This window comes from Carcharhinus amblyrhynchos, chromosome 14, assembly GCF_965287045.1.
Source record: "Carcharhinus amblyrhynchos chromosome 14, sCarAmb.v2.hapA, whole genome shotgun sequence".
NCBI lineage: Eukaryota > Metazoa > Chordata > Chondrichthyes > Carcharhiniformes > Carcharhinidae > Carcharhinus > Carcharhinus amblyrhynchos.
This window is the reverse complement of record NC_137337.1, coordinates 32745815-32761371: the sequence shown is the minus strand read 5'-3', so window position 1 is coordinate 32761371 and position 15557 is coordinate 32745815. Positions and strand designations below refer to the sequence as shown.

The 15557-nt window shown below is 44.4% G+C and overlaps 1 protein-coding gene across 2 annotated transcripts in view; it reads right to left on the bottom strand.

The window, feature by feature from the left end:
• Nucleotides 1-15557, bottom strand: part of LOC145352569 (kinesin-like protein KIF26A) — a 213028-nt gene that overhangs the window by 61314 nt on the left and 136157 nt on the right. For both annotated transcript variants that reach the window (XM_080202601.1, XM_080202602.1), the window contains exon 5: nucleotides 8862-9045. In XM_080202601.1, coding sequence (XP_080058727.1) covers nucleotides 8862-9045 — 184 coding nt within the window. The remainder of the gene's footprint in view (nucleotides 1-8861; nucleotides 9046-15557) is intronic.

Sequence of the window (15557 nt, the reverse complement as noted above, 5' to 3'; positions counted from 1 at the left end):
TATTGACCTCCTGTCACACACGTAAGGATGATTGCTTGGTCAATCATATTTTCAATTGGTAAGACGTCTTAATTTGCAAGAACTATGCACCAGAAATCACTGTATCAGTTCACTCTGCTGTGGATCTGTGTAAAAGCGTCGCAGCTGGAAATTTGCCGCGACAAACTTTCAGGTTGGGCTTCCCTGAAGGTCATTCGGGTCACGCACACAAACATTACATGATTGTGCCAGGACTGTGATTTACTGCCATTTATTTGCAGGTGGCTAACTTTTACCATCAAAAACAAGTTTTTATTGCTGCTGCGTACGTTAAATTTTGCACGGGAGTCCATCTTTGCCACGAGGTGAATAAATCACATCAACTGGAAATGTTTGTACTTTCAGTAACTGTGACTCCAGTTCCTCTGAAAATCTTTGCACGAGCTATGAAATCCGCTTAATGATGACTTTTAAATCTGTGTTTTCAACAAAGATATGAATTAATTCAGCTAATTCCTTATACTGGCCTCTACATTCATTAATCACTAGCAAAATTCTATTTTAAATAAGTCCCCCAAGCAAAGCCCGGCTTCTCGTTATAATTCACCAGATAGATGATGCAGTTTAGTATGTTGTTATCTGTAACCAAAGATTAGTGTATTAATTTTTAAACTCGTTGCTTGTCATCCATTACATTGTGCAGTTTTAAACCTGAAGAGATATGTAGTCAGTGGCACCCTTGAACAAGTTTTTTAAAATCCTAATTTCTCATGGTATATTTTTAAGTTTTATTTTTTGTCTCCTCAGAGGCCAGTCATGCTCCAAATACCTTCCGAGTTATGCAACCAAATCTACAAGGTTAACCTTTGTTCCAGGCTTCAGCAACTCCAAGTTAGGGAAGCGGAACCAACTGCTGCAAAGTAGTTCATCCCTGTGACCCAGACCCTGTGATCAGTTTCTGATTTCAGCTCAGGCTGCCTGAGTGTTAGTGATATACCTACCCCGTATCTTGCGGCACAGTGGGTAGCCTCCCTGCCCCTGAGCCAGTAACTCTGGGTTCAAATCCCATCCCATGGAGTTGATGGCCAAGGAAGGTACATTCACAATGTGGCCAAACACGTCAAGTGTGTCAAACGTGGCATTAAGATAGATTCCTGGTCAGCCGTGCTTCAGTGGAATGACGACGCTCAAGCTATGAGCAGCTAGTGACACATTAGTGACCTATTCTAGGAATAAGGAGCTAGGGAAATGGACAAAAGTCTGCCTTAGTGCATCACTAGGTGTGAGAAGGGAAGTGGAATAGAGCAAGTACAAGGGAGCAATTCAAACTCGATATTCTCATCTATCCTTTTTTTAAATTCATTTGTGGGACATGGGTGTTGCTGGCTGGCCAGCATTTATTGCCCATCCCTGATTGCCCTTTAGATGGTGGTGGTGAGCTGCCTTCTTGAATCATTGCAGTCCATGTGCTGTGGGTTGACCCACAATACTGTTAGGGAGAGAATTCCAGGATTTTGACTCTGCTATTGCTAAGGAGTAGCGATATATGTCCAAGTCAGGACGGTGAGTGACTTGGGAGGGGAACTTAAAGGTTGTTGTGTTCCCATGTATCTACTACCTTTGTCCTTCTAGATGGAAGTGGGTTAGGAAGGTGCTGCCTAAGGATCTTTGGTGAATTGCTGCAGTGCATCTTGTAGATAGTACACATTGCTGCTACTGAGTGTTGGCGGTGGAGGGAATGGATGTTTGCAGATGTGGTGCCAATCAAGCGGGCTGCTTTGTCTTGGATGGTGTCAAGCTTCTTGAATGTTGTTGGAGCTGCACCCATCCAAGTAAGTGGGGAGTATTCCATCACACATCTACTTGTGTATTGCATATGGTGGATAGGCTTTGGGGAATCAGAAGGTGAGTTACTCACTGCAGTACTCCTAGCCTCTGGTGCAATATTATTCGCAAGGTGGAGAAGGTTAACCAGCAGCTTTTAAACAGACCTTAGAACATCTATGGAAGCTTCCAGGTAATATTAATAATAGAAAACCAGCCAAAGATGTCTTTTCAAAATGCTTTCTTTTAAAAATTGTCATCCGTGTCCATTTCCTGTCTTGGACACACCCTGTTCCTGCCAACAGCCAGGACCACACTATCATTTTGTAACAGGGAGGCACCAGGTAGGCAACTTAAGGGGCGTCAGGAACAAGAGCAATAATGTGAGATTAATCAGGGAACACTAGATCGACCAATTAGACAATGTTTTCATTGGAAAAACAGAAACATGATCAGAAGTTCAAAAAAATGACCAAAATTCATCTCAAATATTGATTTGACCATCAGATATTTTCAGATCTGATTTTCTTCTTTAAATGGTCAGTAGTGCATAATTACAGCATTGTTATAGGAAAGCTGGTGGTTGGTATTTTCATCTAACAAATCGATCTTCTTGTTTCCACTTGGGCACTAGAGACCAGTGGCTGACCTATCCCAGGGTTCAAGGACCCTGCTAGGGGTGTGGGGAATCCCGCCTGCCCAGGGCTGCTGGCCAATCAGAAACATGCAACTCTGAATGGCCACACCAGCAGGAATTTGGTGGCTACTGCACATACCACAGCCACCCAAGGCATAGCTGAATCCCATCCAGGAGCGAGTGATCAAGAGAGGGGAGCTCGAGCAAGGCAGCAGCAAGGGTAATAGTGTGGTTCCAACAAATCTATCATATATAAAAGAGAAAAAGTTAGTAGAATTAAGATGAGCTCACTTGAATAGGAATTGACAGATTTCTACAGAAATCGAGCATTTGGGTCATTCTCTACTTTACCTGGCAGGGACTGGAGATGAACATTAGGCAATTAGTTGATTGTTAAACACCTCATCTGATTTTTCTTCTTTTCATTTGGAAAGAGAACATTGGGCAGGATGTAGATATTTGCTACCACCAGTTTTGCAATCCTACTCAAGTTAGCAATTATCCCGTGGACAAGCTGTCCAGTCAACAGGGTAGGTGCAAGATCCTGACTGGGATTGTCCCAAAAAAATTCTAAGTCTCCAATTGGTGTGCAAGTGGGAGTAACTCACACCGATTTATTTTTTACTGTGACTTTCAGGATGAATCTTTGAAACTGTGCATCACGGAGTGCCCTAGCAGGGTTCCCTCAGAGTCAGGGAACAGGGCTTATTCCTTCCCCAGAGGTCGACAGCAAAGCAAGATCGGTGCATGCACAGTGGCCCCATGTTATCAGCCTCCCGATTGCTGGCTTTCTGATACCCCACCACCGCTGGCCTTCCAAAACTTCCCCACCCATCCCAAACTCCCCCCGACAATCCCAACAATACCCCATCCCCCTACCCGGCTGGCCAGCCCCAATCGCCGTCCTCCCTTCTTCTGCCTGTGATCCCGATTGCAGAGCGGCAGCAGATCCCCCTCACCCCCACCAATTGACCCCAGAAGGCCCTGCCTCCTCGGCACTGTCCAATGTCTGGTGGGTACCCCTTGGGTATTGTCAGTTTGCCACCTGGGCAATGCCAGGAGGCCAGCTGGCATTGTCCAAAGGGCATCTCTCCTTACCCCGACCTCCTGGTTTGGCGGGGGGTGGGGGGGGGGGCCTCCATTCCCTCCACGAGGTCAGGCTGCCAGTTCCCCATTAGTGGGGAGTATTATAAATCCCGCTGGAATGAACCACTGACGGGGGTGGGGGAGACACTCATAGGCCTGGAGACTTCAGGCCCAGGCCCGTTAATGATATTGAAATGTGGATTAAAATATTTATACTCAGTTTGGTGCCGATTTCTGATGTGTATCTGATAACTCTGTAAAGCTTGATCCCGGAGATGTGCAGAGACTGTGGCACCCAGCAGGAAACCTGCAAAACAGTTTCCACTGAGGTCTCCCAGCCTGTTGCACTGCTTAAGTAGCACAGAAGGCTGGGAGAATCACCCCTACCCGTCCAAAATCGTGGAACCAATAATAGAGAAGTTGGATCAGCACTTTTTCTTCTCTGCTTCATGCTTTTTTTCCAATGTAATAATGGGAGCTATGGTTTATATTCAATATGCAACAGCAACCTTTCTGTCAGGATCTAGTTTAACAATTTGGAGAATTTAATTGGATTTTTAATTGCCATGATCTGTATTAATATTAATTTGTGCTGATATTCACGTTATCTGTATTTTCATTGACGTTAGAAGTTGATTTTGATTTAACACCAATATATTCATAGTGAACACAATACTTAGATCCTGCATTATATGCAGATATGTTCTCATATGAAAAGAAAAGTATGAAATGTCAAGTGCCAGCAACTGTGGGTGGGAAAATTGCCTTCATTATGAATTGCTTATTTATGTAAGAAAAAAAAGTGTAAAATAATTTCAAATTTGAATTAATGGGCTTTGTTCTTTTTAGTAAGTTGTCATAAGCTGAATCAAATGAGTGGGATAGATTCTAAGCAATACAGGGCTCAAAAGAATTAACTTGCGTCCAAAGAACTAATTATGCAAATTATTTGTATAAACTATACAAATGATGAATAAAGAGCTGGTTCTGTTAACATTTAATGATTCTTACAACATGTCACTTCTAAGTAAACTACAGAAATGAAGTATAAAATGTCAGATTTATACAAAATACAGAAAACTATTAACTGACCAATTTCCCTCTTGAATTTACCTGATAAATGAGAGGATCCTAAATTACACAGAATCCATGCAGTGCAGGAGGCTGTTCGGCCCATTGAGCCTGAACTAACAACAATCACAGCCAGGCCCTATTCCCATAACCCCATGTTTTTACCCTGCTCAATTCCCGACTCTAACGGGTAATTTTGCATGGTCAATCAACCTAACCGGCACATCTTTGGATTGTGGGAAGAAACTGCAGCACCCAGAGTAAACCTACGCAGACATGGGGAGAATATGCAAACTCCACAAAGACAGTGACTCAAGCTAGAATTGAGGGTGGCACAGTGGTTAGCACTGTTGCCTCACAGCACCAGGGTCCCAGGTTCAATTCCTGGCTTGGGTCACCTGTGTGGAGTTTGCACATTCTCCTAGTGTCTGTGTGGGTTTCCTTAGCGTGTTCTGGTTTCCTCCCATGGCCTAAAGATGTGTGGGTTAGGTGAATTGGTGATGCCAGAATTGCCCCTTAGTGTCAGGAGACTTGCCAGGGTAAAAGCATGGGGATTTGGGGATAGGGCCTGGGTAGGAGTGTGGTCAGTGCACACTCGATGGGCCGAACGGCCTTCTTCTGCACTGTAGGATTCTATTTAAGAACTTGGGTCCCTGGCGCTGTGAGGCTGACTGTTTTTTTTAAACGTATTACCATTCCCCAACCACTTGCCTCAGTCATCTCCTGTAGCACTCTACTCCTCTGATCCAGCAAAGATCTGCTAATAATGCAACACCTACTCCACTAGTTGTTTTACCGGTTCAAAGCATCCCATGAATATATTCATGACTCCTGACAATCAGTCAAAAGGTCCCAAATCCTAACATCAGCTGAAAGGCCTCTACAGCTGCAAAGGTGAACACCAAACGCAGCACGCACTCAACTTGAGCCATGTCATTAGCCTCCACTTAGCTCAGTATTACAGAGCTTCAGACCATAAACAAAATTGACATACTGTCTGCTTAAAGCACAATATTGTGCTGGCATTGCATATGGGGAGTTCCTGATCCAGCTGTTAACTTTTACTAAAATCATCATGATAAAAGCTGCTAATAGCATTGCTAGGAAGAAAGGGCTTGAATTTTATTGCACCGTATCAAGGACATCAAAGTATTTTGTGAACAGCAAAATCTCTGAAGTAACAAGCTTCAAGATTCTATTTAAATGATTTTGGGGGAGGAATAGTTGTGACCCAGGGCATCTGGAAAACTTCCTTTTCATCTTCTTTTAAAGCTTATTAGTGTCACAACTAGGCTTACATTAACACTGCAATGAAGTTACTGTGACAGTCCCCTACTCGCCACATTCTGCCGTCACCTGTTCAGTACACTATGGGAGAATTTTGCATGGCCAGTGCACCTAACCAGCATGTCTTTCAGACTATGGGAGGAAACCCACGCAGACACAGGGAGAATATGCTGCACAGACAATGACCCAAGCCAGGAAATGAAACCGGGTCCCTAACATTGAAAGGCAGTAGTGCTGACCACTATGCCACTGTGCTATCCTCCACCCCGTCCCCACATAAAGAATGGCAATTCTCACATTCACGTTGACACTAGAACACTGGGGCAGCACAGTGGCACAATGGTTAGCGCTGCTACCTCACAGCACCAAGGACCCAGGTTCAATGCCAGCCTCGAGTCACTGTCTGTGTGGAGCTTGCATGTTCTCCTCATGTCTGGGTGGGTTTCCTCTAGGTGTTCTGGTTGCCCCCCACTGTCCAAAGATGTGCAGGTTATGTGGACTGGTCATGCTAACTTGACCCTAGTGTCAGGGGGTTGGCAGGATAAATATGTGGGTTACAAGAATAGAGTCTGGGTGGGATTTGTGGTCAGTGCAGATTCAATGGGCTGAGTGGCCACCTTCGGCACTGTAGCAAATCTATGATTCTATTCTATGATAGAAGAGATAGATGTAGCCTTATTTTAGCATCCTGTTGAATGTTGAGACATCCAACAAGACAGCACACCTCTAAACAATGAAGGGTCAGGGTGGCCTCATCCTGGAGTGGGGCTGGCAGCTCTCTGACTCAGAGGCAAGGCAGTTAATAGGTGGACATGCAGCCGTAAGTGCTCATCTCTCTAGACACAGGTGAATGGTCGAGGACCTGCTGGGCAGCTTTCTCATATCTCTGATGGGGCCGACGGTTGAGGTGGCAACGTGAGCCAGAAGATCAGCTGAGAGATCAACTATCCTGCACTAGCTCTCTTATCACCTGCAAAGAATTATACTGGTAAAGCAGGCTTCAGATATTGAGAGGGTGGAATAACAGGAGGTTCTACTCTAATGCTTTCTCTATACATATTAGCACTAAGCAATACTGCAGATCAATAACATATGCTTAGAAAAATGGTTTCTCAAAAATTCTAAGGTCATGTTAATAATATTAGACAAAGTTGAAGTTTAAAGTTTATTTATTAGTGTCACAAGTTGGCTTACATTAACATTGTAATGAAGTTACTGCGCCACACTCCGACGCCTCTTCGGGTACACAGAGAATTTAGCATGCTCAATGCACCTAAACAGCACTTCCTTCAGACTTTAACTGAAGTCTCTTTTTGTACCAAAGAATAACGTTATTGGGATGAACTTCTCATACAAAATCTTGCTTTCTTGCCATGTATTTCAGAATGACAGTGGGCAGAATTTTGTGGAGGTGACAGGGTCATGGGCACAGGATGGAGAAGTGGTGAGAGCCCCATGTCATCTCTTTGAGAAGAAACAATTAGTTCCTCCTCATGATCTGAAGTCCCAAATCAAAGTGGCCAAAATTCATCTCAAATATTGTTGATTTGACCAGATATTTTCAGATCTGATTTTCTCCCTTAAATCATCAGTAGCGCATAGTTACAGTGTAGTTATATGAAGGCTGGTGGATGATATGTACCCCTTTTCACCTGATAAATCAATCTTCTTGTTCCACGAGAGGCCAGTGGCAGATCTATCCTGGGGTTCAAGGACTGTGCTGGGGATGGGGTGGGGGGTGGGGGTGGAGGGGTCCTGCCTGCCAAGGGTTGCTGGCCAATCAGAAAATATGCAACTCTGTTGAATGGCAGCACCACCAGGAATTTGGTGGTTACTGCACATACCACACCCACCCAAGGCATGGTATCATTGCTGGATCCCACCCAGAAGTGAGGGGAGCTCATGGGGGAAGGCAGCAGCAAGCGCAATAGTGTGATTCTTACAATCCTCCACTATCCCCTCCTGACAACGCCCACCCTGCCATCTCATGCCATATCCCTCGAATCAAGCACCAAATGTCTTTGAAATAGGGACCTACCCTCTACCGAGAGATCACTCACAACCCCAACAGTTTGTTTGTCATTCTCCCCACATGGCGAGCCTCCCATCTATTACTGGTTTAATACCAATGATGGCAGGATTTAGTGATCAATTGTCCATTTTAAGGGCATCATGCAGTGGGGGCAGAAAGGCTGTCCACAGGCTTAATCAGTGTTGAGCAGGAAGCTAGCAGGGTTTCCACTCGCATCCTGCTGAATCATTAAATACTGCCTCACTACTGCCAAACGCCACAGGGAGAGGGCACAAGATGTTGCCCACTATTGCAGTCAGGTAAAAAGTTGACACTCAGTGTCACTGCGGAGAATCCCATTAATATACACCAGCTAATGCCAAATAACAGAACAGAGGTTGGGCATCGTAATGGGACAATGCACAAATTGACTACATGGGTGTACAATGCATGTCAGTGTTCTGAGGTCCAACATTAGCAATGTTGTAGCATTGCACAAAGTTGAGGCTATATCGTCAAGTTGTAGGCCGGAATTCTCCGACCTCGCCTGCGGGTTGGGATTCTCCAGTCCCGCTGCTGTGAATGGAGATTTGGTTGAGCGTCAAATTCTCCGTTCCCGCCGGCAGTTGTTGCGGGCCGTACGAAACCAGAGAATTCTGGCCATGGTATTCAGTCGTATTATCATCTGGAGCTTGGATGAAGAAAAGTGAGGGACTTGACCAGTCCTATAAATACACCATACAAGGAATTTATCTGGCGCAGATTTCTGCCTGGGGCCAGGAACATTCCAGAAGCTTCTGCAAACTCCTTTTGTACATTCAGAAAGCAGCATCAATTGATCTGTAAGTGTTAAAACTTGATCAAGAGATGTCTGAGTAATTATATTTAGCAAAAAAAAATTCTTAAGCTCCATATTATTTGCTGCATCTACACAGGTATCAATGACAACTGACAGACTTCTCATACCTTTCCAATGCCTGGGGTGTCCTTGACTTTACACACAGCCCTCAAAAGGCATGGCGGGGCTGGGGGAGGGGACACTTGCAAAATGCCACTGAAATTTGTTCTGCTGTTCGAGAGCTCATGCGACTGCTGGAAAAGTGGATGGCTTTTCTTTTGCTTTGAGGAGAGATTCAGCTTCTGTGCTGCTCTGTAGAGTGAAAGAAGGGAGAAAAAAAACAGCAGTGTTACTAAGAGCCAAATGTAATTTGGCCCAGCAAAAAACAGATGTTCAATGTCATCATTCCCTGTTTAACAAATCAACTCACTTGATTCTAATCAAATTCCATAGGACTGCGCTGTCAGGAGACTAATATAGGCAGATTCGGGCAGAAATATAGCCAAGACAATATTCACTTAATTTCTCCCTAGCAGAGTTTCAATTAGACTATAACTTGCTGAACAGCTTCAGCAGCTGAGTCCAAGGCTGCAGAAATCTCAGCGACACCATAAAAGCTGAAACCAGCCTCCTGTCACTATAAGGCCAGATGGGCTACTCAGGAGCGCACAATACATTGTGATCTAACAAGTTATTAGCATTTCAGAGGATTCACATTCCGACGGTACCTGGCAAAATATATAGTAATGGTCACTTTTGCAGCTTCCCATTAATTACCCTCGGTCGTGCTTCTGGTTTACTCAAGAGGTGCAAACAGCAGGCAAACACAACAGCCCATAAATAATTCGGCACCATAGTGGCTCGTTAAAGCAGCATAGCTCAATGAAACAAAACATGAAAGCACTAATGCATTTTCAGATCTCAGATGAAAAATTAATTTTGTCAATTCATCACTAATCACACCTCCAAGCTTTACAATGAGGTAAAGTGGATTTAAAAGTTTGCCTTTGCTACAGGGCACTTATTTGAATAACGTTTCATGGCGACAATTAGTTTTACCTTCCAAAAAGAACTACAGTATGCAAGTCGCTCACGTTCTGCCCCGAATTGTGCAAATACGTTTCACCAAACAGCGCATCAACATGCAAGCGGTCAGTCCCGGGTAAAAAAAATGACAACTGTAGCCTCTGGAGGTTCCAATCAAAATACAGACAAGAAATACACAAGACCTGATGAAATAATTATTACTTCAATAAAGTCTAGTGTAGGATTTCCCTTGGGAGAGACTGTGAAAGGAAGCAGGACGTAGAGGCTGCATTTGCACATCTACTGCTCGTTCAGGCAGACAAAGCTTTAACCTGCTGCTTACCGCAAGTTTCAATGGAGCAATCTCTTACAGCTGAAAAGCATACTGTAGAAAAATCTAGCAGATTGCTCAGTGTGATTACAAGTCGCAGCCAAGTGCAGGGAACTCAGTTATAAAAACATGCACAGACACTTCTCCCTTCTTACAGAATTTCTTTTAAAACGTCTTCCATTAGTTTCGGCAGGGAAACAGTATTTTAAAATATTCAACTAATATTTTACAATATTGACTGGCTATTCAAAAGTAAGGTTTGAATATTATAACACCAGCAACTCGCACACACTGAATTTTCTGAACCAGCATTAAGTCAGTGTGATCATATTTGAATAAGTTCCAGCTCTGACATTAAAAAAGGCAATATTAAGTTACAACATTACGGTGGAGATCAAAGATAGTTACAGTTGCAAATTAGTGAATGGGTTTAAAAGATTTTTTTTAAAAAGGTGGCATGTTCTCTGGGTTCATTAAGGGGTTATATTTTATGCAAACTCAGGTAATCCTCAAATTATTTTGTTTCTTCTAACCTCCTGAAGAAATCATCTACTAAATATGATTGATAGCCAATATAATGAAGGCATCTGGAGTCAACTGTTGTAAATCAATACAGGAAAAGATGCTTGAATTTACTTACAGTTCCCTCCAATCCATCATCTAGTTAGGGTTTATAACCAGCACATGAAGCCAATAAACCACAACTTTCCCATCCATTTTCCTCTGACACTCCATTATCCAGGATGTGTAGGGACACTCTGGTCCAGCAGCAATCATTGAGGTTTCCACATGATTACACGGTGACTTCTGATAAACCGCTGAGCTCAACAAAGACACTGCCGTGGTGCCGAGCACAAGTCATCAAGATACATAAATAGCTCATCAGGAGGGGCATAAATATCATCTTGTACGCTCTCTCTGCCTTGCAAGATTTTCCAGTGCATTGTCAGTCCTCCTTAACTTTATCTTGAGCTGCTGATTTCTGAAACGGTTTCAAATCTCCCTCTCTGCCTGATCCCCATGTATCCAAAAGTTGTATTAACTCTTAAAGGATGAACAATCAGCCTCTCGCCAGTATCTTTATAAATGCTCACTGGAGAGCTAAATACTAATCCAACCTAATCTCTGCTTACTCAAGAAACAGAAGCGCTGGCGTGATTTCTCCCGTGCCTCTCTTGTCCAGGGCTCCTCCTTGTCAATATCTTCAATGAGCAGCTTTCAGTTAATCATGATGCAAATTACAATTTTTCCATTGCTTTGACAGCAAACTGGCAGCTGTCCTTGATTTTTTTTTCCCTGACTCCCTCCCATTCTCTGGGACCAGCTGAGGTATCAATACATTCGCACTGTGTGATCGCCACTTCTCTGATTCTTTCCATCCTCCATCCGCGTCACAAAGATTATCATGAATTCTTCATTAGCCCAGAAAAGAACATTCTTGTTCCTCCTGCGCTCAAACTGTGTCGGAACATGATTCTGCCTCACTGGTACTGCTATACGCAAATCATTCGAGACGGTTAATAACCGTCCTAACAGCATTCATTACCTTCGTATGGTCTTAAATACACATTACTAAATACTCGTCCCCATCAAGCTATTTTTGTACATCCAGGGATCTGGATAATGAACCTCTGTTACAATAAAGAAAAAGTTGCGTTACTGGAAGGATGCTTTATAAAAATTGAATTTATTTTTTAAGTACAGTGGGTGGTTGTGAAAATTTGATCAGCTCCAACACAAATGTCACTTAGCAACACGTGCTGAGACAAAAAGCTTACTGTATCGTAGCTGAGACTGCACATTTCAACAACAATTTGTTCTGATGTAGCACCTTTAATGTTATAAAACATCCCAAAGGCACCTCACATCAGCGTTGTAAAGCAAAATGCGACACTCGGCCACATCAGGAAATATTGGGTCAAGTGAGCAGAAGCTTGTCAAAGAGCTGGGACGGATTTTTCCAGCCACTCACCGGCTGATCCCACTGCAGTGAACGGATTTTGGCTGAGTGCCAAATTCTGCATCCTCGCCGACAGAGCAGCGGGGTGTGAACGGCCGGAAAGTTCCGGCCTTGGTTTTGACGAAGTGCTTCAAAGGAAGGCCCAGAGTAAGAGACATTTAGGAAGAGAAGTCTACAACTTAGAGCCCAGGCAGTAGTATGGTGCTGATTCAGATCAGGGATGTTCAGGAGGCTACAATTAGATGAGCTCAGATATCTTACAGAGCTGACAGGCTTCAGGCAGAATAGGGAGGGATGAAATCAGAGAGAGCTTTGAAAAGAAGGATGAGAGTTTTAAAATTGAGGCATTGTTTAACCAGGTGCCAGTGCAGATCAGCGAGCGCAGAGGTTGTGATGAACAGGTCTTAACCTAAGAAAGAACAGCACAGTGGCACAACAGTTAGCTTTGCTGCCTCACAGCACCAAGGACCTGGGTTTAATTCCAGCCTCAGGTCACTGTCTGTGTGGACTTTGCACATTTTCCCTGTGTATATGTGGATTTCCTCCCACACTCCAAATATGTGCAGGTTAGGTAGCTTGACCATGCTAACTTGCCCCTTGGTGTCAGGGGGATGAGCTAGGGTAAATGAATGGGTTACAGGAATAGGGCCTGGGTGGGTCTGTGGTTGGTGCAGACTTGAAGGGCTGAACGGCCTCCCTCTGCACTGTAGGATTCTATGATTCAATGAAGGACACTGGCAGCGGAGGTTTGGATGACCTCAAATGTACAGAGAGAAGGTTGGCCAGGAATGTATTGGAATAATATGTGTAGGAAAGCGATCCAAAACATCAGCATGGGTGAGGGTTTCAGCAGTGAATTGGCTAAGGCAGGTGCAGAAACTGGCAAAGTTGTGTAGAAACAGGTAGTCTTAGTGATAACCCATATATGTGGTCAGAAACTCATCAGCTCCAGTATTCTCCTTTCACTTGAATTCCTTTTTATGATTCCATACCTTCTCTACATCCTGTCACTCGATCATTGCATTAGCCATCTCAATGTTTCTGTTCCCCTTACTCACCCTAACATTTCTCCCTCTGAACTTGCAGCATTCCATTCCCTTGCGTGTCAAATGGTCAAAGCTGCTGATAATGGTGTTGCTGTTGTTGACTGGCACACTGGCCTCCACCTTGCAGAGCTAAATGTCAATGTTGTGACCCTTCATCCTATCTCCCCTGGACCAGGATTCCACCACTGGACATCAAACTACTGTCTCCAGATTTGTCATCGATTTCATCTCTTCTGGAGGTTCACCCTCCAAGGCTCCAGCCTCAAGTACCACCAAACCTTGACATCCCATTTCCACCTCCTTCCCCAAGATCTAAAAGCAGGAGTCTCTGCGTAATTTTAAAATTCATTTTATGGGATGTGGGCGTCGCTGGCTAGGCCAGCATTTATTGCCCATCCCTAGTTGCCCTTCAGAAGGTGGTATTGAGCTACTTTCTTGAACTGCTGAGGTCCCAGTGATGTAGGTACATCCAATGTGCTGTTAGGGAGCAAACTCCAGAATTTAAATCCACCAGTGAAGGATTAGTGATACATTCTCAAGTCACGGTGATGAGTGACTTGGATGGCACCATCCCAGTGGTGTTATTCCCAAGTATCAGCTGTCCCTGTCCTTCTAAACCCTTCCTTTCAGGCTTCTCCCGTGCAACTGAACTGATTTCTTCCCATTCCAACTCTATTTTTTTGGACTCTTGCAAATACTTCCCCAACTCTTCCAATGGCCTTGATCAGTTCAGCAGTTCTCAATTTCCAGAACCTAACTGTCTCATTCACAGCTTGAACACCAATCCTTCTGCACCTCCAGTCCCATCTAGGATGTTCATAGAATCATACAGTGCAGAAACAGGTCCTTCGGCCCATCGAGTCTGCACCAACCACAATCTCACCCAGGCCCTATCCCCACACATTTACCCGCTAATCCCTCTAACCTACACATCCCAAGACTCTAAGGGGCAATTTTAGTATGGCCAATCAACCTAACCCACACATCTTTGGACTGTGGGAGGAAACCAGAGCACCCAGAGGAAACCCACGCAGACACAAGGAGAATGTGCAAACTCCACACAGACAATGACCCGAGCTGGGAATCGAACCCAGGTCCCTGGAGCTGTGAAACAACAGTGCTAACCACTGTGCTACCATGCAGTCCTAATGTTCTGAGGGCTCTCCACACCTTCTTTGAACTTGGGACAAACCAGCCCTCCATCCACCACCCTCTCCTTCACCTGACTGGACTTGCTTTCACATTGAACAATGTCCCCTTTAACTTCACTTGCTTACTCAAATTAAAGATGTTGCTATGGGAAACTCGCAAAGGCCTAGCACTGCCTGCCTTTTTTGTGGGATATTGGATTATTTCTTGTTCCAGTCTACCTCAGGTTACTTTGCTCAGTTCTATTTCGGGTCCACTGATGTCTGTATTATAGAATCATAGAATGCTACAGGGCAGAGGAGGCCATTCGGTTCATCGAGTCTGCACCGACCACAATCCCACTCAGGTCCTATCCCCAAACGCCACACATTTACCATAGCTAGTCCTCCTGATACTAAAGGGCAATTTAGCATGGCCAATCCACCTAACCAACACATCTTTGGACAGTGGGAGGAAACTGGAGAACCCAGAGGAAACCCATGCAGACACAGGGAGAATGTGCAAACTCCACACAGACAATGACCCAAACCAGGAACTGAACCCAGGTCCCTGGCGCTGTGAAGCAGCAGTGCTAAGCTCTGTGCCACTATGCCACCGTTAAATTGGTGCCATTTCCTGCTCTTAGCCTGAACTGGAAAATGTCATTGATTTTGTTTCAATTTCCACCCTTCCCTGACTTTCACCTGGTCCAACTCCAAACTCTTCCCCTCCCTTCTTAAACTCTCTGACTCCTTTTCCAGGGATAGGCTAATAAATATTAATTTTAAGCACACTGACCCCCAAAGCAACCTTGACTTCACTTCCTCACACCTTGCTTCCTACATGGACTCCTTGGAAACGTAGCATCCATACAGTGCAGAAAGAGGCTATGCGACCATCAGGTCCTCACCGATTCAACAAAAGGGCATCCCACCGAGACGCTCCCCTCCACTCTATCCCAATAACCCCATGCATTTACCATTGCTAATCCATCTAACCAACTCAACTTTGGACACTAAGGGCAATTTAGCATGGCCAATCAACCTAACCAGCACATCTTTGGACTGTGGGAGGAAACTGGGCTAACCGGAGGAAACCCACGCAGACACGGGGAGAATGTGCAAACTCCACACAGATAGTGACCCAAGGTTAGAATCAAACCCAAGTCACTGGCAAACCACTGTGTCACTGTTCTGAGGACTCCATTCCATTTGCTCTTTGTGGCACAGATATAAACAATTGCGCCCAGTTACATTGCCTCTGTGGCATCTATTCTAATGATGTAACCTTTCATTCTGATGCTTTTGAGAGGTCTTTCTTTTCAGTTACCCAG